This window comes from Quercus lobata, unplaced genomic scaffold, assembly GCF_001633185.2.
Source record: "Quercus lobata isolate SW786 unplaced genomic scaffold, ValleyOak3.0 Primary Assembly Scq3eQI_92, whole genome shotgun sequence".
In the NCBI taxonomy this organism is placed as follows: Eukaryota; Viridiplantae; Streptophyta; class Magnoliopsida; order Fagales; family Fagaceae; genus Quercus; species Quercus lobata.
Window position 1 is genome coordinate 38,837 of NW_022154756.1, and position 27,137 is coordinate 65,973.

At 32.8% G+C, this 27,137-nt stretch overlaps 3 protein-coding genes across 11 annotated transcripts; all 3 read left to right on the plus strand.

Moving 5' to 3' along the window:
• Positions 1-12,141: 12,141 nt before the first annotated feature.
• Positions 12,142-18,692, plus strand: LOC115973249 (TMV resistance protein N-like). The gene is made up of 5 exons (XM_031093504.1): positions 12,142-12,629; positions 16,420-16,657; positions 16,868-17,512; positions 17,627-18,037; positions 18,153-18,692. Exons 1-5 carry the CDS (start codon positions 12,142-12,144, stop codon positions 18,690-18,692), a joined length of 2,322 nt encoding a protein of 773 aa, XP_030949364.1.
• Positions 18,303-26,427, plus strand: LOC115973254. 9 transcript variants are annotated; one of them, XR_004087670.1, is made up of 11 exons: positions 18,303-18,828; positions 19,068-19,681; positions 19,851-20,419; positions 21,868-21,961; positions 22,088-22,111; positions 22,198-22,286; positions 23,720-23,776; positions 24,346-24,425; positions 24,707-24,753; positions 24,915-25,009; positions 25,099-25,157. XR_004087670.1 is itself a non-coding variant. In XM_031093510.1 (3 exons), exons 2-3 carry the CDS (start codon positions 19,265-19,267, stop codon positions 20,376-20,378), a joined length of 945 nt encoding a protein of 314 aa, XP_030949370.1. In that variant the 5' UTR covers positions 18,306-18,828; positions 19,037-19,264; the 3' UTR covers positions 20,379-20,419. The 9 variants fall into 9 exon arrangements, 1 of the variants encoding a protein (XP_030949370.1); XR_004087673.1 differs by lacking the exon at positions 25,099-25,157 and adding an exon at positions 26,341-26,427 and having other exon boundaries at positions 18,307-18,828; positions 19,037-19,681; XR_004087674.1 differs by lacking the exon at positions 25,099-25,157 and adding an exon at positions 26,341-26,427 and having other exon boundaries at positions 18,307-18,828; positions 19,037-19,681; positions 24,915-25,001.
• On the plus strand, positions 21,539-26,430 carry LOC115973250 (novel plant SNARE 11-like). The gene is made up of 7 exons (XM_031093505.1): positions 21,539-21,573; positions 22,198-22,286; positions 22,609-22,646; positions 23,720-23,776; positions 23,887-23,987; positions 24,329-24,425; positions 26,341-26,430. Exons 1-7 carry the CDS (start codon positions 21,539-21,541, stop codon positions 26,428-26,430), a joined length of 507 nt encoding a protein of 168 aa, XP_030949365.1.
• The last annotated feature ends 707 nt before the right edge of the window (positions 26,431-27,137 follow it).

Sequence of the window (27,137 nt, forward strand, 5' to 3'; positions counted from 1 at the left end):
AGTTAATTATGGGATTAAATAGTCATACAAACCTATGGCTCATGCATTTTTGTTGTAATTCTTGGATACCTGATAAAGACATTTCTATTTGGTTGTGGATTTGTCCTGGAATTTTGTCTAATCGAAATAGTTAAAATAGTCTGTATCAGCTGAAAAGATGCCCGCTTCATATGCCTCACAGTGAAGTTGGTTTGGGTAGCTACTTTAGTGGTTGTGTTTGATGTAATGTATGTTACAGATGAAGTTATCGTGGATGGCTGCTATTTGCTGGTGCAAGTAACTCTTTAAAACCCTAAGTACTTAGCCAAATTGATGGCTTTAATGATATTTTGATGATTTTATAGTTTGCTATTTGCTGGTGCAAGTAACTCTTTAAAACCCTAAGTACTTAGCCAAATTGATGGCTTTAATGATATTTTGATGATTTTATAGTTTTTTTAATTTTTATTTTTGAGAATTCTTTTATGCAATTTAGCGAGTGCACAAACACACACATGATAAGTTAAGATAGAAATGATAATATGAAAAAACCACTCTCATTGACATCGTGAAATCAGTGTCACAGTAGTATTGTGTCTAAAGTATCTTTGTTAACATCTACCTTTTTTATGGTTCAGAAATTGTAAATTGCTGCTTCTAAAGTAACCAATTCATACCTTTAAGTTTAATCTGGAATCATGCCCTATGTTTGATATATTTCATATCAATATATGTTGCTTCAAGTACTTTATAGTTTTTATGTTAAATGTTTCTCAGTTATGAAGTATATTTAATGCTAAGGCAGTTGCTATATGCATGCTGCCATGACAAATCAACAGCTAACAGATAGTGGAAACCGGATGATGGACAAGACTGATCAAGCCATTGGAGGTCATAAAAGGTTGGATTATCTCTCATGATCATTTTGTGAGGAAATTAGTTTTATTTATTTTGGTGAGTTGAAAAGGGATAAGTTTCGTAGGCTATTTTGAAGTGTGATCATTATTTCCTCTCATTCTTCTCTATTTCCTTATAGAAGGTTACAGGTGGAATCGTATCTTGTATTTCTAAAACGTACTAGTTTTTTTTAGCTCTGCCTTGAACATCACTTGCACTAGTTTGCATCAAGACCTGAACAATTATGGAATGTTTATTTTGAAGTGTGATCATTATTTCCTTTCATTCTTCTCTATTTCCTTGTAGAAGGTTATAGGTGGAATTGTATCTTGTATGTCTAAAACTTACTAGTCTTTTTAGCTCTGCCTTGAGTATCACTTGCACTATTTTGTATCAAGACCTGAACATAAAAGTAGTTTTACTGTTCAAAAAAGTATGGAATCATCGCAAAAGAAAAATAAATTTAGTATCTCCTTGTTTGTGGTAGACTGTTCAAGACACCATCAACGTTGGAACAGAAACTGCAGCTGCACTCAAGGATCAGGTGTGTAATTTGTCAGCTTTTAAAAAATTGGATTTCACAGCAGTTTAATATTTCACATTGAATTAAAAACTCTGTCTCTCTCTGTCTCTCTCTCTCTCTCTCCCCTACTGTTTCTCTCTTGTTTCGTTTAATCTTTCAAAAAATTTCAATGGCATGGAAACTAAAGAAATCAATTATATTTATGTTTAGACTGAACAAATGAGTCAGGCTGTTAAGTGTTAATGAGCTGGACTATCCATTTCTCGATCAAGAAAGCTTCTCAACTTGTGAAGGAACTTGGTAGGCAGGTCAATCTCTGAAATTATCTTCCTCCTGTTCTTGTCATATATTGACTATTAGTTGTTAATTGTTTTACTTACCTCATTTATTTCTTTAGGTTGCAACTGATAGGTGTATTATGGCATTACTCTTCCTAATTATTGCCATTGGAGTCATAGCTATCATTATTGTAAAGGTAAGATAGCTTATCATCCATTTTCTTTGCCATTAACAAAATTTAATTTTCTAAATACTTGATTTTGCTTTTGCCATCTGATTACAAATTGGAACCAAATCCTTGACATCCCTTTATTATATAGATGTAGCTTCAAAATTATGAATACTAGGCCTTTTTCTTCTTCTTCTTCTTCTTCTTCTTGGCTGTGGAGTTTCTCAGGCCTATTGTTTTTAAATGTATATAACTGTATATGGTATTGCATAATCTTGTTTTATGCTTTAAGTGGACCTTTTATAAATAAGTTGATCTCAGATTGACCTTGTTTGGTTAACCCTTATTTGCTTAAAAGTTGCAGGAAGATACTTTTATAATGCCAAATGTTGTAGTTAAACGTAGTGATTCTTAGTGATTTTTTGCTTACCTTAATAAAAAATAAAAGAATCTAATTCAGTATATCCTCTTTTTTTCTTTTTTTTTTTATTTTTATTTTTATTATTATTAAATAATAATAACTTCACTAAAAAAAGAAAAATAAAAAAAGAAGACAAACACAAGTGCATGAGTGAGTAAAAGAGTTAATCTAATAGTTGTCACATTTTCATGTCCATTGGTAATGCGCTGATTGCAACTTGATGTTTCCATTACTATTTTTCCGTATTTCAAATTTTGTGTTAATCATATGTTAACTATCTAATCCACATATTCATGTTTTGTATATAAGTTTAAATGTAGAAAACATAACTTTAAATTTAAACACTTTATAATTAGATAGTTATAATTCTTTGATAATCTCGATATTTTGCAACCATAAAAGGTATAAGGAGATCTTGTAATCCAACAATTGATTCATCAAAATGCTTTTGCAATAAAAGTTTTGGAGTTGTATAACATTACATCCAGTTATATCATGTGTAATTTAAACCTAACCCATAAAGATATTATACAAAATTTATTTTAAAAAAACATAAATATGTATAAATAAACCCAAGAGAGGGATATCATATACTTGAACTAGTCATCAGAATCTATAACCAAACAATGCTCCACCAATTACTTTAATGATGGAAAACATTCAGTTCCAAACTAGTTTAGAGCTATATTCCTTTAACCTACTTTGTGGCAATTAAAACCATCCACATATAGTTTTGATCATATGACTTTTTGAACGAGTTATGTGACTTTGTTTAAATAATACATATATCAACTTACTAAGGTTTTTTTTTTTTTTTGCGAAGTTGTTCATCAAAAAAATAAGTGTTTTTGCGAAATTGTTGTGCTAATAATCTAATACTATTCTTAATTCCAATCCAATTTGACCGGTCGATCAGATTGTCAAAACTATGGGTTTAATAAGAATTTTATCTTTTAGGAGGGACAATCATGGCACGGGGATTGAGGTCCCTATTGAGGTGGAAAAAAGGATGCATATTTATTACATTCGGAACAGAGGGTTTGGTAACAGATTTAATGTGTTGGGTGATGACAATCATGGCACTCCGAATGACTTAACGCAATGACCCAGAAATCAAGAAGGCATGTGACTCATACAGTGATCATTTTGGACAGTTCTTCAAACTGATATTCTATGGCATCCAAAAGGTATCATGATTATGCATGAACAGCAAAACAGTCTCTTATTAATTTGTCGTTGAACTTGGGATTATTACTACAAATGTTCAACTTGAGTCAAAGGGATGTCCTAATTATTGCATTGGAGATCTTAAACCGAAATCTCAAATTGTATTTAGGAGCAGTACTAGTAGAAGTTGGCTGTACAAAGTCAAAGCTTGTGTGCTTGCATTTATAGTGACTTGATGTGAAGAGTGTGGAAGGAAGAAAAGAAGAAAAATGTGTGAAATAAAAGGAAAGGCCGTTCGGCCATGGGTCTCCAGTTTCTACATGACCACATTCATTTTTTTCTAAATTTCCATTGCCAACTATAGTCCAATCCATCTTATTCCTATGAAGAAATTTTTAATATAGTAGGAAAAAAAAAAATTAATGCTTCAATTGATTATTATCAGCAAGGACAATTTTTTTTTTTTTAAGATTAATAAATTCGTAATCTACACCCAAAAGACCAAAACCCACGTTATTGTTTAAGAATATTGTTGTTGATAAGGTTTTAATTTTTAGTTGTGGAATGCTGTTTGATGGATGTAAGAAATGAGAGAGAAATAATTAAATAAATTTTAAATTTTAAAAAAATAAAAAATATATTATTATGTGAATGTTTTTGAAAAATGGTCAAAAAAGAAATAAAATTTTATATTAAAATAAACGAAATTTTTGCATGAGATATATTTATTGAGTAATGTTACAGTTATAAACTATTTTATAATATTTCTACAAAATATTAATGTGATCAATTTCTTATTGGTATTCATCTCTTTTTTTTGGAGGAACTCTTATTGGTATTCATCTAGACATACTATTAATTTTTTTTTTCTTTTATCAATAATTACTCATTACATTAGCAATTTGTAAGTGTCTCTAACATTATTCATATTTATTTGATTTTTATGTCTAAGATAGATATTGAGTGAATTAAACGATTGCTAGACTTTGTAACCAAGGTCCACACTCCACGTGCAAGTGACCCTTCTCACTATCATGAACCCGCCAATACAATTACTTGGAAAAGCGTAATGAAGAGTGTCTCAGATAGTCATCAATTGGTTTTTTTCTACATGGCCACATTCAACGTTCCTTTGTGACGTGCTTGACGGATTGACAGGTCTTGCAAGTCACACATGGCCACATTCATTATTCAATCCATCGTATTCCTATGAAGAAATTTCTAACATAGTTGGGAAAAAAAAAATCAATGCTCAAGTTGAATATTAGCAATTTTTGTTTTTGCTAAGTGGTACAATTGGTTTTTTTTTGGTTGTGAATACAGACTAAGTTTGATTTCACTGCTTAGGTGCCCAACGAAAGCAATTCCATCAATGAAGCTAAAATACAAAAAGTGAAAAAATTTACAAAAATTGACCTATATGCAAGTTTGATGAAGTTTGTTTCATCAATCTTTGCATAATTGTATAAAAAGTATAAGTGTTATAGTAATAGTGTATACCTCATCTTTCTATCATATGATTTATATTATTCAATTGTTATCTTATATTTTTTTTTAACTCATACATCAATGTAGCACACTAACCATTAGAAAAAATAATAAAATATAAATAACGAATAAATATTTTATTGAAATATATTGTAGAATAAATAATTTAATGTGGAATTTTTGAAAAAATTTCCGTGTAAAAAAAAAAGATTCTTATTATAAAATATACCAAAAATTTTACACGAGTGAGAAGATAGAAATATAGATTCTTATTGTAAATGCTAACGTGTGAGTGGTGAGCTTGGCGAATTGGTTTGATGAGATAGAAAATTGGTTTGCGAAGGAAGGGTGTTAACGTCTTTTCATAATGAGGGCTTTAATTACATATTTGCCCTTAAAGACTTGAATAATGAGTAGATTTGGTTCAAATCCAACACTCTCGTACTGTGGTTGGTGAAAATTAGTTCAGTTCCCATGCAAAGAACAAAGAAGAGTCCCATATGATTGATGTACTCTCTCTACTTTGTAGATGTGACAACTGATTGAATTTTGCATGAAAATGATTTGTTCTTTTATCTTTCAGTTTATCTTGTCCTTTTTTATTTCCTTCTTTTTCCATGTAAGTATTTATTCCTCTCAGACAAGGTTACATGGATGAAGGAGCCTTAATCAATTTTCATAGACTAGACTAGAGAGCCTTTAATTTTCAAGCATTTTGACTGCACAAGCAGAACAACTGAGCATCCATGTGATCTATAGACAATAGCAACTTTATTGAAGTTAATTTCCCATAAGATTAGGGCTTAAAAGGGTTAAGAATTTGGATGATGTTAATACCGTACTAGTTTGGCATGCACGTACTGGTTTAAACTATAATGTTTACCATATGCTCAGAGTTCAATTTTCTTCAAAAGACTTTTCACCAGTTTATATAGTGAAGGTTAATCAAAAGCCTCACCACGTTTAGCAAGGTTTCTTTATTGTCTTTTATTCAAACATCTAACATTTTCATTGCTTGCCACGCATTCGAGCTGATATGACCTGGTCACATGCATTAGTGTCCCAACGTTGAAAACCAATCTGACTCTCCTCAGTATGAACAAGCGGTATATCTTGTTTCAATTCTCTTATCTAATTTTGCATGAAATTAAATGACTTGTTCTTTTATCTTTCAATTTATCTCGTCCTTTTTTATTTCCTTCTTTTCCATGTAAGTTCTTATTCCTCTTAGACAAGGTTACATGGATGAAGGAGCCTTAATCAATTTTCATAGACTGGACTAGAGAGCCTTTAATTTTCAAGCATTTTGACTGCACAAGCAGAACAACTGAGCATCCATGTGATCCATAGACCATAGCAACTTTTATTGAAGTTAATTTCCCATAAGATTAGTGCTTAAGAATTTGGATGATGTTAATACCATACTAGTTTGGCATGCACGTACTGGTTTAAACTATAATGTTTATCATATGCTCAGAGTTCGATTTTCTTCAAAAGACTTTTCACCAGTTTATATAGTGAAGGTTAATCAAAAGTCTCACCACGTTTAGCAAGGTTTCTTTATTGTCTTTTATTCAAACATCTAACATTTTCATTGCTTGCCACGCATTTGAGCTGATGTGACCTGGTCACGTGCATTAGTGACCAAACTTTGAAAACCAATCTGACTCTCCTCAGTATGAACAAGCCGTATATCTTGTTTCAATTCTCTTATCTAACAATATTTTCTTTCTCACTTCTTGAATTTGATTTGCTTTTAAGTTTTGATATGATCATTTGGTTTGGTATCCGACAATACTAAATTATTGTACTTTCAACGAATAACTCTTGGCGTACCACACAAATCATTAGCATCCGACAATACATCTTGGACTGTGTATCAATTCACAGGGATGGAGTCGGGGTACAAACCTAAAAGGGGGACAATGCTTAACGTAAAGCTCATAAAATTTCATCACATTTATTCGCATCGTAATCTTATATTTGTAGATGCAATTTGAGATTTGCAATAAACTAATACTAATTTTGGTGATTTTTCAAATTTTAATTTTAAGATTTTTATAAATTATGACATCAACGTTAGAGGTTAGCAACAATAAATCATCAATATTAGCTTATGAATAATGCTAGGGATACATCCAACTACACAATTTTTTTTTTCTTTTTTTGAGAAACAAACACACACACAAGGGAGAGGGAAAGGGGTGCCAACTACATAGTTGAATCCACAACATGCCTCACAAAAATTAGGTTAGTCCTAAACAAAAAGCCGAATAAACATATCTTACAAACCACAACAAACTTTTTTTTAGAGATAGTTTTCAACCGCTGATGTTTAATAAATTTCACCATGGTCAAACAAAGTACAAACCATCAATTTTTATTTTTCTCTTTTCCCATTAGCCCGCCTGCCCATTAAGTTCTCTAACGACAGCCACACATCTGATTTCTAAAACATTAAAACAAAAATCATAAAAATAAAAATCCAACTTTATTTTATATTTTTAATCTTTCTTGTTTCACATGTTCCATTTTTCTCATTGTACTCGTGAGTCTATGACCAACATATTATTTAAATATTTTTTAGGCAAAAAACCCATTTTCGTCTCTGAATTTTCACGCAATTTTCATTTTGGTTCCTATCTTTTTTTTCCACCGTTTTTAGTCCTTATCTTGAAAAATGCATCTCGTTTTATTCCTTTCCGTTAGTGCCCTAACGGCCCCGTCCTATGTGGCAGATGGAACTATTAAAATAATAATAAAAAATTTTATTTTGGCATTAAAAAATGCCACATCAACATTTAAATTAAAAAAATTAATTTATTAATTTTAATTAAATAAAAAATAAAAACAGAATTAAAAATAAAAAATCATATAATTTGAGATTTAAGTGTGTTTTGAACAAGAACAATAAGAATACAAACCTAGATCTAAGAATACAAACCTAGATCTAAGAATACAAACCTAGATCTAAGAACACAAACCCAGAAATTAAAATCCAAAAATTAAAAATTTCAAAACCACCATTTTCTCAAACCCAGCAAAATCATCAAATCCTAAATACCCAAAGTACCAAATCAATCCAAAAATACAACACAACAAATCTAAACAAAGAAAGTCTCAGAAAAACCCATCAACCACCACATCTGAAGCAAGCCACGAACCCAGGGACAATCACAGTGACCAAACCCAGGTTTCTTTGGATACCTCCATGGAAATCTTTGGCTCACACATCATTAGAAGCAAGCAATCTAGTAACACTGAGCTTTCTCTTTCTCTCTCAGGCTTTCGTTGTTGACTTTCTCGGAACTTTGACTCTTCCATACTTGGCTCCTTCTCGTGGGTATTCGGGTCGTCTTCTTCTTCTTTGGGTTCGAATCTTTCATGGGTCACTGTCTCTTCGCCTTCCCAAGGCGTCCCAGACAATGACTCTTCTTCATCTTCATCCTCAGCTAAAGCCTCAACCTTTGCTTCTTCTAGTGCTTGCGCTTCTGATTCTTGCTCGGAATGTATGGGTTTGTGATTTATTGGTGGGTTTGGTCACTGTGATTGTCCCTAGGTTCATGGCTTGCTTCAGACGTGATGGTTGATGGGTTTTTCTGAGTTTGAGATTTTTTTTTTGTTTGGATTTGTTATATTTTTGGATTGATTTGGTACTTTGGGGTTTTAGGATTTGATGATTTTGCTGGGTTGAGAAAATTGTGATTTTGAAAATTTTAATTTCTGGATTTTAATTTTTGGGTTTGTATTTTTAGATCTGGGATTATGTTCTTGTTGTTCTCGTTCAAGACACACTTAGATATCAATTCATGTGATTTTTTATTTTTAATTCTGTTTTTTATTTTTTTATTTAATTAAAATTAATAAATTAATTTTTTTAATTTAAATGCTGATGTGGCATTTTTAATGTCAAAATAAAATTTATTATTATTATTTTAATAGTTCTGTCTACCACGTAAGATGGGGCCGTTAGGGCACTAATGGAAATGACTAAAACGAGACGCATTTTTCAGGATAAGAATTAAAAGCAATGGAAAAAAAAATAGAGATCAAAGTGGAAATCGCGTGAAAATGTAGGGACGAAAATGAGTTTTTCGCCTATTTTTTATTGTAACATAATCTTCTCTCTCTCTCTCTTGAAATCTCAGTGAATCTTATCTCTATCCTTTGCTGACATTTTCTATTGATATTTATCTCTTCTCTATAAAAATCTGAGCTTTTCTCCCTCTCCCTCGCTCTTTGTTCTTGCTAATGCCACATATTGATGGGGCAGAAAAGTTGATGTGAAACTTGTCACATATTGGGTCCTAATACAATCAACTATCACATGCTATCATGAGTACCATGTGGAGTCCATCTAAATTCCAAAGTGCCGTTTCCTAGTTTGGGAAACAATAATTTAATAGGTAAAAATAATATCCGTTATAGGAAATTTGCATTTTGAGACCCATTATGTCACTTTGCACTACATATCATAGATGATAGAAAAGTTGCATAGTCACTATTTCATGGATTAAAAAGAGTCGCCTGAGACTTTGAGACATTAACGCTTTGACGGGACAATTGATCTTTTTTTTTTTTTTTTGAGAAAGAAAACTTTTCACACCTAGTAATTACTTACACCTATGACCTGACCTACCCATCTTATTTGGCTGACGCAAGCTAACAAAAGAAGCAAAGTGACATAAGGTGAGCATTTGGGAAGCGCATTCTGTGCTTCACATGTCTCTCTTCTCTTTTTTTTTATTTTTTCATGAGAAATAAACAGTAAATTTAGGTATGTGAACGGTGGAATGCGCGTAAACAAGTGTATAGAGTAGTTTGAGTAATGTTGTTTGAGTGTTTTTGAGACATTAACGCTTTGAAGGGACAATTGATTTTTTTTTTTTTATGAGAAAGAAAACTTTTCACACCAAGTAATTACTTACACCTATGACCTGACCTACCCATCTTATTTGGCTGACGCAAGCTAACAAAAGAAGCAAAGTGACGTAAAGTGAGCATTTGGGAAGGGCATTTTGTGCTTCACATGTCTCTCTCTCTCTCTTTTTTTTTTTTCATCAGACCTGAACAGTAAATTTAGGCATGTAAACAGTAGAATGCGCGTGAACAAATGTATAGAGGAGTTTGAGTAATGTTGTTTGAGTGTTTTTGATATACGTGCGGGTGAAAAAGTATATAAAAATGTGTGTAATGTTGTTTAAAATGTGAAAATGTGTGTTAGAACACACCTGCCAAACAGGGCCTTTGTAACACAATCCATACAAGGAAACTCTGCGTCTAAGTTGTGGATTTCAATTGTCATTCAAATTTGTTTTTTAGTAGGGCTTCCACGTATGCATTTGTGTGAGGAGAATTTGTGAGTTGGATAGTAACGGAATGGTGCTTTAAGGACTTAAATGTCCCACGTTAATTGGTTTAGAGATTAAAAGTGGTAAAAATAAAATGTAGGGACTAAAATGTAAAAAAAAAATCAAAATGTAGGGATTAAAAATGCATTTACGCCTAATTATTTATTATGTGTTATAATAATTAGGGAATCAATTTTAGTTATATAAAATGCCACAAATCAACCACAAATTTTTTTCCCTCCATTTTGGCAATGCCATCGTCACAAATCAATTGCCACAATTTTTTTTTAAAATTCCTCCCCAAGATTTCGGCAACTTGGTTGCCACAATTCTTTTTTATTTTTCCCCCTCCCATTTTTAGCAACTTGGTTGCCACAATTCATATTTTCTCTCTCCTCCCTTCCCTACAATTTTGGCAACTTGGTTGCCACAATTGGTTTCCCTTTGGGCACTCCACATAGCACTAGCACTTCGGGCACTTCACACTCACTTGGGCAGCAAGAATTTCGGTTATCTCATTACCGAAATCCAATTTTTTCTCCCTCCTCCATCACATCACCTATCTTTACTCTCTCTCATACTTTTTCTTGCAATTTCGGCAACACCGTTGCCGAAATTCACTCTCTTTTCTCATTTTTCCAAATAACTTTGAACAGTACCTATATCACCAATAAACTCAATTTTTTGCAATATTCAGTTATAAGACTCGTGAATCTGTGTGAGGTCCACCACAATACAATATTACGAAGGGGGTGTGAAATTTTCAATTAGTCTCTAAAATTAACACTATGTTTAAAGAAAGGGAAAAAAAATTAAGGGAATAGATTTGAAAAAGAAAAAAAACCCAAGGAAAAAATAATGCTAAAAAATTATTTTATTATTTTATTTTTTGTAAATTATAAATGAATAATTCATTAGGAAGAATTAAAAGTAATTTTACAAAAATATTCATAACTTTTTTATACTTTTACGAGGGTACAAGAGTAATCTTGTATAAAAGGTTAATCATTTCTCTTTTTTCTTTCAAATCGGATAGAAACAAAATTTGGAAAAATGTGAGGAATCCCCAGCTTCTATCAATTTTCCCATTTTCTACTTCCTCTCATCTAGTGCAACTAAACATAATATAAAAGGTTTTAACGAATATTTTGTAAGAACTTCCTCAACTACCCATGCTTGTTCACTACTTTCATCTCACTTTCCCTTTTCCTTCTCCCAAACCCACAGCACACTTCAATAACTGAAGCAGAGCTCCAATTCCGCTGATTAGCACCTTCAGCCCGAGATATACACAGCTCCGTTCACCGATTTTTGTTTCCAGTGAGACCCAAAATCAGCCCCTCCATTTGTTGGGTTTTATTTTGATATTTTTTGTTTTTTCCATGTTCCTCCATTTTTTGTATTGTGTTTACTGAGACCTTGGCTCACTTGGCTGTGAATGCTTGTTTATTTATGCCTCTTTTTTTACTCTCTACTCAAGTATAGCTTTAATGCTACTTTTTTTGTTTTTATTTTTTTTTTATTTTAGAAGTTTCTCTATCTTGTTCCTTTGTTATAGCCATGGTTTTGTGAACAATGTCTACTTTGCTCTGCTGTTGGCTTGGGAAAAAAAATTATCTGTACCTAGACCATCTTTGCCGTACATACCCAACACTTGCCCCTGAGTTCTGAACAGTGTGACTTTATTTGTGGTTTCTCTTTCTCATAAGGAACAAAAAAAAGGGGTAATGTTTGACTCATCTGATGAAGGGAAAGATTCAAACCATTGCATCAAATAGTTTTTCTTCTTTCATAATTTATTTTCTTTTCAATTTTTCTTCAGTTCTAATTAATTTTTTTTTTCCATGCAGATCTATTCCTTGATTCAATGGCTTCAAGTTCATCATCTTTCCCAAGTTCTTCTATTTCTTCTACTAGCAAATGGACGTATGATGTTTTCCTGAGTTTCAGTGGTGAGGACACTCGCAATACTGCTACGGACTTTATATATTATGCATTAGTAGAGAAGGGCATTAACACTTTTAAGGACGATCAAAAACTTGAGAAAGGAAAAACTATTAAACCAGAACTCCTTAGAGCGATCAAAGAATCCAAATTTGCCATAGTCATTCTCTCAGAAAATTATGCATTTTCCACTTGGTGCTTAGATGAACTTGTAGAGATCATTGACTGCGAGACAAAAAAGGAAATAACAGTTTTCCCTATTTTTTACAATGTGGATCCATCTGATGTGCGAAAACAAATAGGAACTTTTTCACTTGTTAAACATGAAAAACATTTCAAGGAGAAGGTGGAAACATGGAAAGCTGCTTTGAGTCATGTGGCCGATCTTGCCGGATATCATGTAAAGAATAGGTAATTTTTATTTGAAACACACACACACACACACACACACACACACACACACATATATATATACACACTAGTCATTTAACCAGTGTGATGCATGGGTTAAATTACTGAATGAGTTTGGAAGGAAAAAAAAAGCATTATATTTGAGTTTATATAGTTACTATTAAGACTTTAAAAAGAAAAATAGTTAGCAACGTAGCATAGATGCATGGAATGCTCGTGAGGAGATGGGTCGATGGCTATAACTATCCACAACAGGCATTGGAATCATTTAAAAAAAATGTAATCATAAATAGGTAATAAATAACACTGTATAACTAAAAAAAATAAATAAAAGGACATACGAAAATGACTTAATATTTTAAATATATATTCATAGTTAATTAGAATTTTTTTATAGAAAGTAATTAATTGATATCAAGAACATAATAAATTTAGGCCTAAAAAACTAACTGCATAAATAAAATTTTAAATTATCATTTTTTTAAAAATATTTTGTGATTAATATTGAATTAGCAATGTACAAAAATCTATACAGTATACACGTCTAAGTATTACTTTAGTCTTTGTAGTATATTATATGCCCATACCAATTTAAAAGGAAACTGTGTAGATCTAACTGATAGAGTCACGTAACACAAATATTCTAATAACACTATTGGGAGATAGTTGGAAACCAAAGCCCAAGTGAAAGATGAAATAAATAAATGAAACAAATTTAGTAAATTTTTTTTTTTTTTGGGTATAAAATAATAAAAGTAAGGATGGAATGGTATTTTATGTGTACCTTCCAAGAAGTTGCCTTTCTGCTTAAATGCCCGTTTGTTTCAACTTTTTCAGCCCAAAAGTCACATTTTGAAATAAGCCAGCCCTTTAAGTGCATTTGGTTAGTATAAAACACAACTTTTTCCAAAAAGTTGCATTTTATACTTGTGAAGAGAATGCACAATTCCATTTTTGCCAAAAGTCTATGCACGTTTTGATATATCCGTTGGGTGAGTTGGGCAATTACCAAATTAACCCAAAGAATAAAGGATGCTCATGTCTTCGTCTACGCACAGTTCCTCATTCCTCTCAATAACAAATTTCCAAATCCAAACACAAAAAAATCTATAACAAATTCCCAAATCAGCTAAGGAAAAAAAAAAATCAATCCCTTGCAAATTAGGATTCCTCAAAATGCAAAACAAAAAAAAAAACATCAAAATATTCCTCTCAATAACAAATTTCCAAATCCAAATACTAAAAAATCTATAATAAATTCCCAAATCAGCTAAGGAAAAAAAAATCAATCCCTTGCAAATTAGAATTCCTCAAAATGCAAAACAAAAAAAAAAAAATCAGAATATAGCAAAATCTTTCAAATGGAGTTTGTACCCATTTGCGTTTGCTTTGCTTTGATCCAATCTTCCCGATCTGCTCTGCTTTGCTCTGAATCATCCTGTTTGTAAGTGGTTGAATTTAGAGAAAAAGAAAAGAATCAAGAAGATTAGGGTGAAGAATTGCATGGGTGTTGCAGACGAAGTGTTGAGAGAAAAAAAAAATGAAGAGAGGAAGAAGGAAAGCTGGAACGTTCTAGAGTTTGGAGGAAGTGGTAGGGATAAAATATGGAAAGAAGTAAAAAAAGAAAAGTGTAAGGGTACATGTGTGGAGGAGAAAAAAAGAGGGGGAAAAAAGAAGGAAAAAAAAGAAGAAAGAAATGCGGTAGTGTGTGGAGGATAAAAAAATAGGGAAAAAAGAAGAAGAATGAGGAAATGGTATCACAATATTTTCATAATAAATTTTAAGTGGTAGGTTATTATTAGCTAATAATAGTGAGAAAAAAATAATTTTTTTAGAAAGAGAAAAAAATAATTTTAATAGTACGTTCAAATTAAAATCAGTATCAATTTTTATCACAATATTTTAACAATACTTTTACAATAAAATCAGTATAAATTATCACAATACTTTCACAATAAATCAAAAGTGATAGGTTATTATTGGGAAATTATTGTGTACTCTCGGAGTACTATAAATGTGTACTCCCTCCTCTCACATAAGTGGTGGATCTCACTAATTAAATTCATGGTGGGACCCACCATTTATGTGAGAGGAGGGAGTACAATTTATGGTATTCCGGGAGTACCTAATAATTTTCCATTATTATTAGCTAATATTGGTGAGAAAAAAATAATTTCACAATATTGATTTAAGTATGAAATAAACTTCCTTATATATACATTGTCCTTTTTGGTAATTTATCCCTCAAACTGCCACTTTTATAAGCACTCAGCTTTTTCAAAAAAACATTTTTTAACAGTTTTTACCAAACACTTAGTTTTTTGAAAAAATACTTTTTCATTATGCACTTTTTGAAAATTCAACTTTTTCAAAAAGCTCAACTTCAAAAAGTTGAACCAAACTCAACAACTTAGAAGTAGCAAAACTCAACTCCCTCACGTGACTATCATCTCCTCTTCTACAACGCCACTTTTTCGTTATCTTTTTAATTCTTTCCCTTTCTTAATTCTCTTCATTCTTATCTTTTCTATGACATTCCCTCGTCTCCTTTTTTTTTTTTTTTTAATCTCTTTTTCTCTCATAGTGCTTCTGTAACTCTCTCCTATGTTTTTAATTTTTAATTTTATTTATGTTTCTTTTCCCCCACAATAAGATCATCCATTGCTTTCATTCTCATCTTCTTCTTCCTCTTCTTCTGTCAAATGCTGTAAAAGTTGAAAAATGGGAAACTATTGGGTTTGGTGGAGTCTGGACTTGTAAAGTTGAGAAGGAGAGAGACACATCAGATCATGAAATTAAGATTTTATTATTTTGGCCTTTCTATTTTTTTTTTCTTCTATGTTTTTTGTGTCTTTGTTTTACAATTGCATGGTACTTGTATCCAGTGAAACAATACAATTTTTTAAAGAGAAGTCAACTTCTGTTAGTGTTAGACAATTTTGAGGTTAATAAATATAAATAATGTGGTGTACCATCATCGCTGCCGACGGTAATTGTTCCATTTTCTTCAACAATGATTCAAGAGTACTCCTTGAAAAACAACATAATTAGTTGCCAAAATATAAAAGAAATAGTAGAAAAACAAAGGTAGATCAGAATGAAGTGATAAATAAGGACAAAAATGGCAGACCACGAAAATGCACCTCCAGTTTAGTTAGTGGTAATGACTCGGAAGCGCCAGTGATTTTCATGAACATGTTGATCACTTGCTGTATTGGCGTTGAGATTGTCAATGATTTTTTTTTAAAGACACAGGTGTGCAGTTGGAAAAGAAAAAGTGCTTGCAAATTGCAGTTTTTTTGCAGTCCGGTTATATTTATATGTACCGAGGGAAAATAATAGTATGATACAGTGTAATGATTTGTTTCTTTTGGTTGTGGTTAGTTATTTAAAATTCCAAAAGATACAATTGTTCAGTGTCTTATTTTGCAAAACGAAAAGACACAATTGTTTGGTTTTTTAAAGGCATAAATTTATGTAGCCACATGGCGCAATGAGATAAGGTCAACAAAAGGTCAAATGTTTCGACTACTACTTATCATATAGATATAGATATTCAGCTAATCCACTTTTATATATCTAACTTCATTTAAACCTTTAATTGACATATCTTTTTTTATTTATTATTTTTTGAAATAAATAAACCTTCATCAAATCTCATTTAATTTTTGTCATAGCCTATCTATTTAAATATTTTTATTTAGTCAGCAGATTCGAACACCTAATATCTACCATATTTTTCATGGGACCTATTAATTGGTCATCATATCTTGTTCTCTCTTCATTGCAGTCCTCTCTCTACAGCTATCAAAAGCATTGCGGGACTAATATCACGAAAATTGTGTCGTGAATTCTCAGAAGTTACTGAGGGCTTGATTGGAATAGAGTCTTCATTGTTGGAATTGGAGTCATATTTAGCTTTTTGGTTAAAGAATGAAGTTCGCTTTATAGGGATTTGGGCGATGGGGGGAATGGGGAAGACAACCCTCGCCGAAGTTGCCTATAAGATGTATTCTAAAGAATTTGAAGTTAGTTGTTTTATTGATAATGTTAGGGAAAAATCTGAAAAAAAAGGTTACCTATCATTGTAGAAAAATCTTATTTCTCAAATATTAAATGACACAAATTTGAATATAAAAAATAATTGTGAAGGAGAACACATGATCAAGAATATGTTACATGGTAAAAGGATTCTTCTTGTTCTTGATGATGTAAATGATTTAAACCAATTACAAAAGTTAGCTAGGAAGCGTGATTGGTTTGGTCGGGGTAGTAGAATTATCATAACAACAAGAGATAAGCACTTGTTAGAGACACATTTAATAGATCAAATGTATGAAGTTAAAGCATTGAAAAATGAAGATGCTCTTCATCTTTTTTGTTCAAAAGCTTTTAAAAACAAACTTGTCCCAGATGAATATTTAAAACTGTCCAAAGGTTTTTTGAATTATGTTGCCGGTCATCCTTTAGCTCTTATAGTTTTGGGTTCATTTTTGTATAAAAGAAGTGCTGTTGAATGGGAAAATGAGTTTGAGAAGCTCAAAGAACAACCCAAGCTAGATGTTATCCGAGTACTAAAAATAAGTTATGATGGACTTGAAAGGCAAGATCAAGAAATATTCAAAGATACTGCATGCTTCCTTAATCACGAGAAGGAAGATTATGTAGTACAAATACTAAAAAATCATCTTGGCCGCTATCTTGGATTATCCAATCTCATTGACAAATCTCTCTTGAAAATTTCTGAAAATAATGAATTGTGGATGCATGATTTAGTAGAAAATATGGGTAGGGACATAGTTCGTCAAGAGTCCCTTGAGCCTGGGGAGCGCAGTAGACTGTGGCTTTATAAGGATATTGATCATGTGTTGAAAAACAATACGGTAAGAGGTTATTTACTTGAGCTCATACCATATCTTCTTATTTAGCAAGTTGAAATATGAATAATTATGCTAATAATATATTTTGCATTTCACAAATTCCTTTTTTATTATCAGGGAACAAAAAACGTTCAAGCCATGGATATAAAGGGAGCCAAGGATACAAGTATTTATCATGAAGAAAAAGACGCATGTTGGAGGCCACAAGGGTTAGCTCCATCTGGTATTGACTGCATCTCTATGACGGAGTTATATCTAAGGGGAAATGATTTCATTTCCCTTCCTGAAAGCATCTCCCAATTCTCTAGGCTAACACATCTTTACTTGGATGGTTGCAAAGACCTCCAATCAATACCAAATATTCCATCCAAAGTTGAATTTATATGCCTAGACAATTGTACCTCACTGGGGAGATTGCCAGGATCACCAAATCATTTCCACTGGTCATCTTATAGGAGTTTCACTGTCCAGTGTTTCAACTGCTTCGAATTGGCTAACAATATTCAAAACTTAAGTAACACGTTTCAGGTATCTCTCTCTCTCTCTAATCTCTGTGTGTTTTCTAAATATCGCCTGTCTCTGTCTCTGTCTATGTGTTGGGTTTTATTTATTTAGCCCCAAGATCATGGTTTGCATATTTCAGGGACAAAGTAGTCAACAAGTTCCAAAAGGTTATATTATTCCTGGAAGGGAAATTCCGAAGTGGTTTGAAAAAGCAAACATATCTGATACTTTAGTGGCCTCTCGTTGTTATTCATCTGTGGGACCCACTATAATAAAAAAAGTGAAGATACAATTGCCTGGGTCTGGGTCAGGGTCAGGGTGTGATGAGTGGTGGGGAATTGTTTTGTGCATTGTTTTTAAACCCACCGAGGAGCGTAATCATGATTACCAACTGGACTATCTCTTTGAAGTGGATGAATGCCTAATGACTTATTACGCATTTGGACTTGGAGACCCTACTTTTTTTATTAAAATTACGGCAGAATATGGAGGGGAATGGTCTCGTACATATTATATGTCAGAATATGTTAAAGTGGAATCGCATCATCTTTGGCTGCATAGTCTGTCCAAGGAATGTTTACTTCCAACAGAGATTGATAATAAGCGATTCCATGAAGTTGAGCTTGAAATAGAGACCGGGCGCATGGAGGTGGAGAAAATTGGGCTTCGTGTGGTATAAAAGCAAGACATTGAAGATCCCAATTGAGATGCTTTCTTCAGTTGGTGATGAAATCTAGGGTTTGAAGATCCCAACCAAAATATGCGAAGCCCATGATGAGGATGATGGGGAATTCTTTTCTTCACTTCTTTTACCTGTGAGTTATCAACTTTCTTCTTCTTTTTTTTGGCTAAGCATATGTGTAATGCTCTGTTAAACTTCTACTAATATTCAAATGCATATTGAGATTTCTTGTCCCCCTGTAACGGTTTTTTTGTAATTCTTTGTTACTGTTCGACGTATATAATAATGTTTTCTTTTTTCCTTACCGGCTCCGGCATTTGGGTCTGTGGTTCATGCTGAAGAAATTTACAAAAGACACCTTGCCTTGTTCAGATGTTGATTTTCCTCAATGATTTGCACACCTACGTATAATTGAAGTTAGATAAACGAAGGCCTGTTTGTTCTTTCTCTAAAAGGAGCAGCAATAGAAGTGTTCCCATCATCCGTTGGACGTTTGACTGCCCTTCAGGAGTTAAATCTAAGTGATTGCAAAAATCTTGTGTCTTCCTAGCAACATTTGTAGTTTGAAGATGCTAAAAAATCTTCATCTTTTTGAATGCTCAAAATTTGTCAACTTGCCAGAGAATCTAAGGAATCTTGAAAGCCTGTTTAATCTTTCTCTAAGAGGAATAGCAATAGAATTGTTGCCATCTTCCGTTGGACGTTTGACTGCCCTTCGGCATTTGAATTTAAGTGATTGCGAAAATCTTTTGTGTCTTCCTGAAAGCATCTCCCAACTCTCTAGAATTACAAGGCTCAACTTGGATGGTTGCAAGAGGCTTCGATGGTTACCAGATATTCGGTCACAAGATTGTAATATAAATGTAAACAACTGTACCACACTGGAGAGATTCCCAGAAAGCCCAAAAAATTGTCCCTTCTGGTGTCGTCACTTTGATTTCTGTGTCGCGTGTGTCAATTGCTTCAATATTCAATTCTGTGTCAAGGTATTTCTCTCTCTGTTTTCTAAATATCATGTACTTGGGAAATTACCTAATACTCTTCTTCAGTATATATCTATCTATTTAGCTATCTCTGTCTGTGTGTTGGTTTTAATTTTTTATTATTATTATTTTTTATAATGTAATTTTCAACATCACGCTTTGTATATTTCAGGGACTAACAAGTGGTAAATTAGTGGGGAGATTACCTTACGTTCTTCCTGTAAAACAAATTCCAAATGGATTTGAAAAGGCCAACATACGTGATAGTTCAGTTTTGGCATCTCCAAGTTTCCACAGATGCGATTATTCAGTGAACATGCAATTGCCACGGTCGGGGTTTGATGAGTTGTGGGCAATTCTTTTGTGCGTTGTTTTTGTACCCTGCGAGCATTATAATCACTCACATTATCTGATTGAAATCAAATCGAATAAAGTATGGTTTCAACGTATTGCGTCAGAATATGGTAAAATTGAATCGCATCACCTTGCGCTGAGCCTGCACTATTTGAATTTCTTCGATCTGGAAACCCCTGGCTGGTCTATTGATGAGAAGGGATTCCATGAAGTTGAGTTTACAAGCTACCGGGAGCGTGGAGGTGGAGACAGTAGGGTTCCGTTTGTTAAACAAGCAAGACATCACATCAAAGACTCGGATGATTGGGAGAACACTAGGATGATGGGACATGGGCATAGATTGTGAGGAATCCAGTCAAGGAGATTTTTTTTCCTCATCTTTTACCTGTGAGTTATCATCTTTCTTCCTACCATTATATAATCTAGTTTTTTCCTTTTTTTTTGGACATATACTAGCATTTCTTTTTCTGTTAATTTTATTTTATTTTGGGCTAAGCATATGTAATGCTCTGTTAAACTTCTACTACTATACAAATGCATATTGAGATTTCTTGTCCCTCGGTAACAGTTTGTTATAATTTTTGTTTTTCTTTTTCACCAACAGCCCGACATATATAATAATGTTTTCTTTTTTCCTTACTGGCATTGGGGACTATGATTCATATTGATTTACAAAAGGCACCTAGCTCGGCTCCTTAGATGTTGATTTTGCTCTATGATTTGCACACTTACATGTAATTGAAGTTAGAAAAGTAAAAGTAAAGAAAAAGTGAATTGAAGTCTGCAAAACTTTTTTCTGTTTGGTAATCAAAGAATGAGAAGTGAATAAATATTACAATTTTTCAATGGTATTGTGTTATAATTTGTACAATGAAGTTGCTGTATTTAGTACGCACCAACACTTCCTTTGGGTTTTCATCATATCATCTTTTGGTGCAAAGGACATGTGTTTGTATATCCCAGGGGATAGTATGCAGAAATTAGCAACCCCACAACCAGCATCCATAATGTGAACTACCCTACAGACATAGATCAACTGTCTCACTGGTAGTCATATTTCTTAACCTGACATGACATGTCATGACTCATGAGGCTTGTAATTCAGTAGAGTTTAAATGTTTGCAGTATATGGTTTTAACTCTTAATAGGCCTTGTTAAAAGGCGAGCTATTGCGTATCGCTTATGTTTGTTGTATCAACTATAGATTCACTGTCACTTACAGTGAAACATTGAGTCTTGTACATAGATGTTATATATCGCAATGTAGGACAGAGATTCTGGATCTACACCCCCTTTAATCTATTTCCAATTTCAATACCATGAACATCCTGTAAAACTCAGTAAATAATATGCTTAAGGACTTATGCAATGTTAAGATCTAGATATAATTAAAATTCTCCTATAACCTTGGATGTTTAATTTCTGCCCAAAGAAAATGTTTTACTTTACTAATTGATGCTTGAAAGTTGCTACTTAACAAAACTGGTGATCTGAGACTAGTATGGGATGGGTGGTGAGGTCGCTGGTTCAAACATCGATGGGTATTTGGGATAATATTAATGGCTTAGCAAAAACTCTTTAGAAAACAGTCTTATATAATGCTTCTGCTGCTGCAGTTGATGTTTTGTATGTGTTTTCATTTTCCTTTTGCAAATGGTCCTTGGGTCAAATGCCGTCTCCTCCCTACCTAAATAAGAGGTGGAAGATAGCTCATGGGTTGAATCCTATGTAGGTGTGTGAGTTTAGTTACCCATATAAAACAAGTGTTTATCCTTTTCCTTTTTTGTTAGTTTTTATTTTCTAGTCAGAAAGACAATTTAGTCTTGCCTTTTCAGGGTTATCGGCGTGTTCACCTGACAAACCATGGATTTGGAGAGTAGAAATCATCCAGTCACTAACAAGATGCTGAATGAGAAAAAACAGTCAATGGTGTGTTGTTATCTTTATTTCTATTTAGCCTTAGATATTATAGATTTTTTCCAAAATTTTAGTTTTATATCAGTTGATTAAATCTTGTATTCCAAATGCACTGAAAGATGTTCATACTCTATGCAGATCATAGGTTACTCTTAAAAAGCAGTAAGTTAACATCAGTCACAATTTACCATTATTTTGGTTCTTAAAGCAGCAGACATAATTTTGTTTTCAATTTGTTGTGGATACAGATATGTGTCAAATCTTGAAAACAAGAGAATTGATCTCTTTGATCGTGGCACCAAAGGATGTGGGGAAGATAATGTCTTGCTAGCACCGTGTAAGTGTACATCTTTTTCACCCATGTGCTAGCTTTCACTAATGTGTCTACTACTCTTGGCTGCCTTTCATGCTAAAATAAGAGTTAGTTATGGGTTTAAATAGTCATACAAACCTATGGCTCATGCATTTTTGTTGTAATTCTTGGATACCTGATAAACACATTTCTATTTGGTTGTGGATTTGTCCTAGAATTTTGTCTAATAGAAATAGTTATAATAGTTTCTGTATCAGCTGAAAAGATGCCAGCTTCATATGCCTCACAGTGAAGTTGGTTTGGGTAGCTACTTTAGTGGTTGTGTTTGATGTAATGTGTATTACAGATGAAGTTACCGTGGATGGCTGCTATTTGCTGGTGCAAGTAACTCTTTAAAACCCTATGCTCTTGGCCAAATTGATGGCTTTAATGATATTTTGATGATTTTTTAGTTTTTTTATTTTTATTTTTGAGAATTCTTTTTATACAATTTAGTGAGTGCACAAAAACACACATGATAAGTTAAGATAGAAATGATAATATGAAAAAACCACTCTCCTTGACATTGTGAAATCAGTGTCACAGTAGTATTGTGTCTAAAGTTATTTGTTAACATCTACCTTTTTTATGGTTCAGAAATTGTAAATTGCTGCTTCTAAAGTAACCAATGCTTTGCTTTAAGTTTAATCGGGAATCATGCCCTATTTTTTATATATTTCATATCAATATATGTTGCTTCAAGTACTTTATAGTTTATATGTTAAATGTTTCTCATTTATGAAGTATATTTAATGCTAAGGCAGTGGCTATATGCATGCTGCCATGAGAAATCAACAGCTAATAGATAATGGAAACCGGATATGGATGAGACTGATCAAGCCATTGGGGGTTAAAAGGGGTAGGATTATCTCTCATGATCATTTTGTGAGGAAATTAGTTTTATTTATTTTGGTGAGTTGAAAAGGGGTAAGTTTTGTAGGCTATTTTGAAGTGTGATCATTATTTCCTCTCATTCTCCTCTATTTCCTCATAGAAGGTTACAGGTGGAATTGTATCTTGTATTTCTAAAACGTACTAGTTTTTTTTGCTCTGCCTTGAACATCATTTGCACTAGTTTGCATCAAGACCTGAACAAATTATGGAATGTTTATTTTGAAGTGTATCATTATTTCCTATCATTCTTCTCTATTTCCTTGTAGAAGGTTATAGGTGGAATTTTATCTTGTATTTCTAAAATGTAATAGTCTTTTTAGCTCTGCCTTGAGCATCACTTGCACTGGTTTGTATCAAGACTTGAACAAATTATGGAATGTTTTTAACTAACTCATATCTCCCCCCCCCACCCCACCCCTCCCAAAAAAAAGGAGTAAGAAAACATAAAAGTAGTTTTACTGTTCAAAAAAGTATGGAATCATCGCAAAAGAAAAATAAATTCGGTATCTCCTTGTTTGTGGTAGACTGTTCAAGACACCATCAATGTTGGAACAGAAACTGCAGCAGCACTCAAGGATCAGGTGTGTAATTTGTCAGCTTTAAAAAAAATGGATTTCACGGCAGTTTAATATTTCATATTGAATTAAAAACTCTGTGTCTCTCTAGTGATTCATTGTAATATGCATTACAGATGGAGTTAGCATTGATGGCTGCAAGTAACACTTTAGTCCCCTTAGTACTTGCCAATTCGATGGCTTTAATCTTGCTGGATGATATATCAATGATTTTATAGTCTAAGGCTTTTGTTTTATCTTTGAGAATATCTTTGTGTGCAATGTAGTGAGTGCTGTGCACACAAACGTGAAAAGTAAAGAAGAAATGACAATATAAAAATGTTAGTCTCATACTCTCATTGGCATCATGAAATCAGTGTCACAGTAATATTACGTAAAATATCTTTTTGATGGTTCAAAAATTGTAAATTTCCGTTTTTAAAGTAACCAATGCATACCTTTAAGTTTAATCTGGAAGCATGCCCTGTGTTTGATATATTTCATACCAATATATGTTACTTCAAGTACTTTATAGGTTAAATGTTTCTCAATTATAAAGTATATTTAATGCTGAGGCAGTGGCTATATCTCTGCAGCCATGACAAATCAACAGCTAGTAGATAGTGGAAACCGGATGATGGATGAGACTGATCAAGCCATCGAGAGGTCAAAAAAGGTTGGATTTTCTCTGATGATCATTTTGTTATGAAATAACTTTATTTATTTTGGCAAGTTGGAAATGGATAAGTTTCATAGGCTATTTTGAAGTGTGATCATGGTTTCCTCTGTCTTATTTATGGAAAATCTTAACTAACTCATGTACTTCATATCCCCACCCCCCGCCTCTAAAAAAAAGAGTAAGAAAATATAAAATTAGTTTTACTGTTTTTAAAGTATGGAATCATTGCAAAAGAAAAATAATTTCTGTATCTCATTGTTTGTTGTGGACTATTCAAGACACTGTCAATGTTGGAACAGAGACTGCGGCAGCACTCAAGGCACAGGTGTGTAATTTTTCAGCTTTAAAAAAATGGATTTCATGGCAGTTTATTAAGTCATATCAAATTTAACTTTCCCTCGCTCTCTCTTTTTCTTTTGTTTTGTTTAATCTTTCAAAAAATTTCATTGCCATGGAACTAAAGAAGTCTATTATATTTATGTTTAGACTATGAACAAATGAGTCGGGTTGTTAATGAGCTGGACTCTATCCATTTCTCGATCAAGAAAGCTTCTCAACTTGTGAAGGAACTTGGTAGGCAGGTCAATCTCTAAAAGTATCTTCTTCCAGTTCTTGTCACATATTGACTATTAGTTGTTACGTATTTTACTTACCTCGTTTATTTCATTAGGTTGCAACTGATAAATGTATTATGGCTTTACTCTTCCTTATTGTCGTTGGAGTCATAGCCATCATTATTGTTAAGCTAATATTATTATCTTTCATTTTCTTTGCCATTAACAATATTTTATTTTCTAAATATTTGATTCTGCTATTGCCATCTGATAACAAATTGGAATAGAATCCATAATGTCCCTTTATTATATAGATGTAGCTTCATTATTATGAATACTAGGCCTTCCACACACCCCCCCCCCCAAAATTTTTTTTGACTGTGGAGGCCCACAGGCCTATTGTTTTTAAATGTGTATAACTGTATATATAGTATTTCCTAACCTGTTTTTATGCTTCAATTGGGGCTTTTATGAGCAAGCTGATCTCAGGTTGAACTTGTTTGGTTAACCCTTATTTGCCTAAAAGCTGCAGGAAAAGACTTTTATAATGCCAAATGGTGTAGTTAATTGTAGTGAATCTAAGTCATTTTTTGCTTACCCAAATAAAATGTAAAAGAATTTAGTTCAGTATACCCTTTTCTTATAAAAATAATAATGAACTCCACTAAATAAAAAGGAAAGGAAACAGACACAGTACATGTGGGTGTAGAAGAGTTAATCTAATTGTTGTCAGATTTTCATATTCGTTGGTAATGCACAGATTGCAACTTGATGTCATCTTTAGGAGAAGTTCAATTCCTTTTCTTTCTGAATAGATTTCTTGTCCACCACATATGTAAGAGGGAAACAATAATTTTAATTTTCGTATATCAGTTGAATATAGTTTGATGATTGCTACAGACTTGGATCATAAAATTGGTGGAGATCGGCTTCATTTGAAAACCAGTAAAATTTAGACGTATTTATGTCGAAGAAAAAAAGAAGTTGGAACTTACAGATTTTTTTGGGAACTTAACTACTTAAGTTGCATATAACTTTGAGTTCAAGGATGAATCGCTTGGTTGTTTTCATAACTGTATTGTCCAGAAAGTATCTATTTCAAGGCCTTTAAGATAATTTTATAATTTTTTGGGGGAGATAACCTTCTAGAGCTTCTACATTATTCATATCAACACGTCTTAAACCTTTCATAGTGAGTTGGTGTCTTAATCACCAAGAACATTTCATGTCTTTGCAGTCTCATGTGACTGTCAAAAGCCATTAGCTTGTGAAAGAGCTGGCGGTATAACACTGCATTGCCCTTTTCTTTCAATTTGCTTAATTTTTTATTTCGTGAATTATTTATTTTTATGTCTCAGCTCGTGAACCCAAACAACAAGGACATCAGGGATATTCCAGGATTAGCCCCACCAGCAATGACTCGGAAATTACTTTGGAGTGCTAGTTAAAAATTTAGAAAAGGATCATGTAATGAGATTGTGATGATGATTTGTCATCTTATTGGATGGAATAGCTTAGCTTGTGATGCTGCTGGTGGCACCTTCTTTACAGAGCTGGTCTACTTGAGTATGGATTTCTTTCTAGTGACTTTTCTGCAGAGTGGTCAAACTTTCCCAAACGATAGTCTGTCAAACAACTGCTGGGATTCATTTGCTTCAATTGGAAGTGGTCTGTATGATATTTCTTCCCCGACTGAAAAATCATTCCTATTTGAGGGAAACTAAAAAATGTGTAGATTGTGTTGGTTCACACCATGTATTTGCTACACTTATAAGATATTTGATCTGCATTTCATATATATATATATATATTTTGGAAAAAATTTGTTGTTTACTGTTTATATTGAGATATTATATCAGCTATTTTTTTGATAATTCAATAGTTATAACAATGAGGAGAAATTCAAATCCCGATTCTCATAAGAGTAGGTAACGTCACTGAATTACAAGGCTCTTGGTATATCTTATGCACAGTTGATTCCATTGTTCTATATTTTGTCTTCATCTATATGTATATATCGATGCATAGAGATGAAACCCAAGGTTGATATATGGTGGATTTATAACTGAAGTACATAGTTGCTAGTTTAAATGTTCTGTGGAAATTCCCAAAGAAAAAAGCTTTGCAAAATGATCAAAATATGATAGGAAATTTT

Bases quoted from the DNA above. Each gene is read 5' to 3' on its own strand.
- LOC115973249 (XM_031093504.1), top strand. From the start codon at position 12,142: ATGGCTTCAAGTTCATCATCTTTCCCAAGTTCTTCTATTTCTTCTACT. The intron at 12,630-16,419 runs GTAATTTTTATT...TCTTCATTGCAG, and splicing joins GGATATCATGTAAAGAATAG to TCCTCTCTCTACAGCTATCA. The intron at 16,658-16,867 runs GTTAGTTGTTTT...CAATTACAAAAG, and splicing joins TGTATTCTAAAGAATTTGAA to TTAGCTAGGAAGCGTGATTG.
- LOC115973254 (XM_031093510.1), top strand. From the start codon at position 19,265: ATGCTAAAAAATCTTCATCTTTTTGAATGCTCAAAATTTGTCAACTTG. The intron at 19,682-19,850 runs GTATTTCTCTCT...TGTATATTTCAG, and splicing joins ATATTCAATTCTGTGTCAAG to GGACTAACAAGTGGTAAATT.
- LOC115973250 (XM_031093505.1), top strand. From the start codon at position 21,539: ATGGGTGGTGAGGTCGCTGGTTCAAACATCGATGG. The intron at 22,647-23,719 runs GTAACTCTTTAA...TGTTTGTGGTAG, and splicing joins GCTGCTATTTGCTGGTGCAA to ACTGTTCAAGACACCATCAA. The intron at 23,777-23,886 runs GTGTGTAATTTG...TATGCATTACAG, and splicing joins CAGCAGCACTCAAGGATCAG to ATGGAGTTAGCATTGATGGC.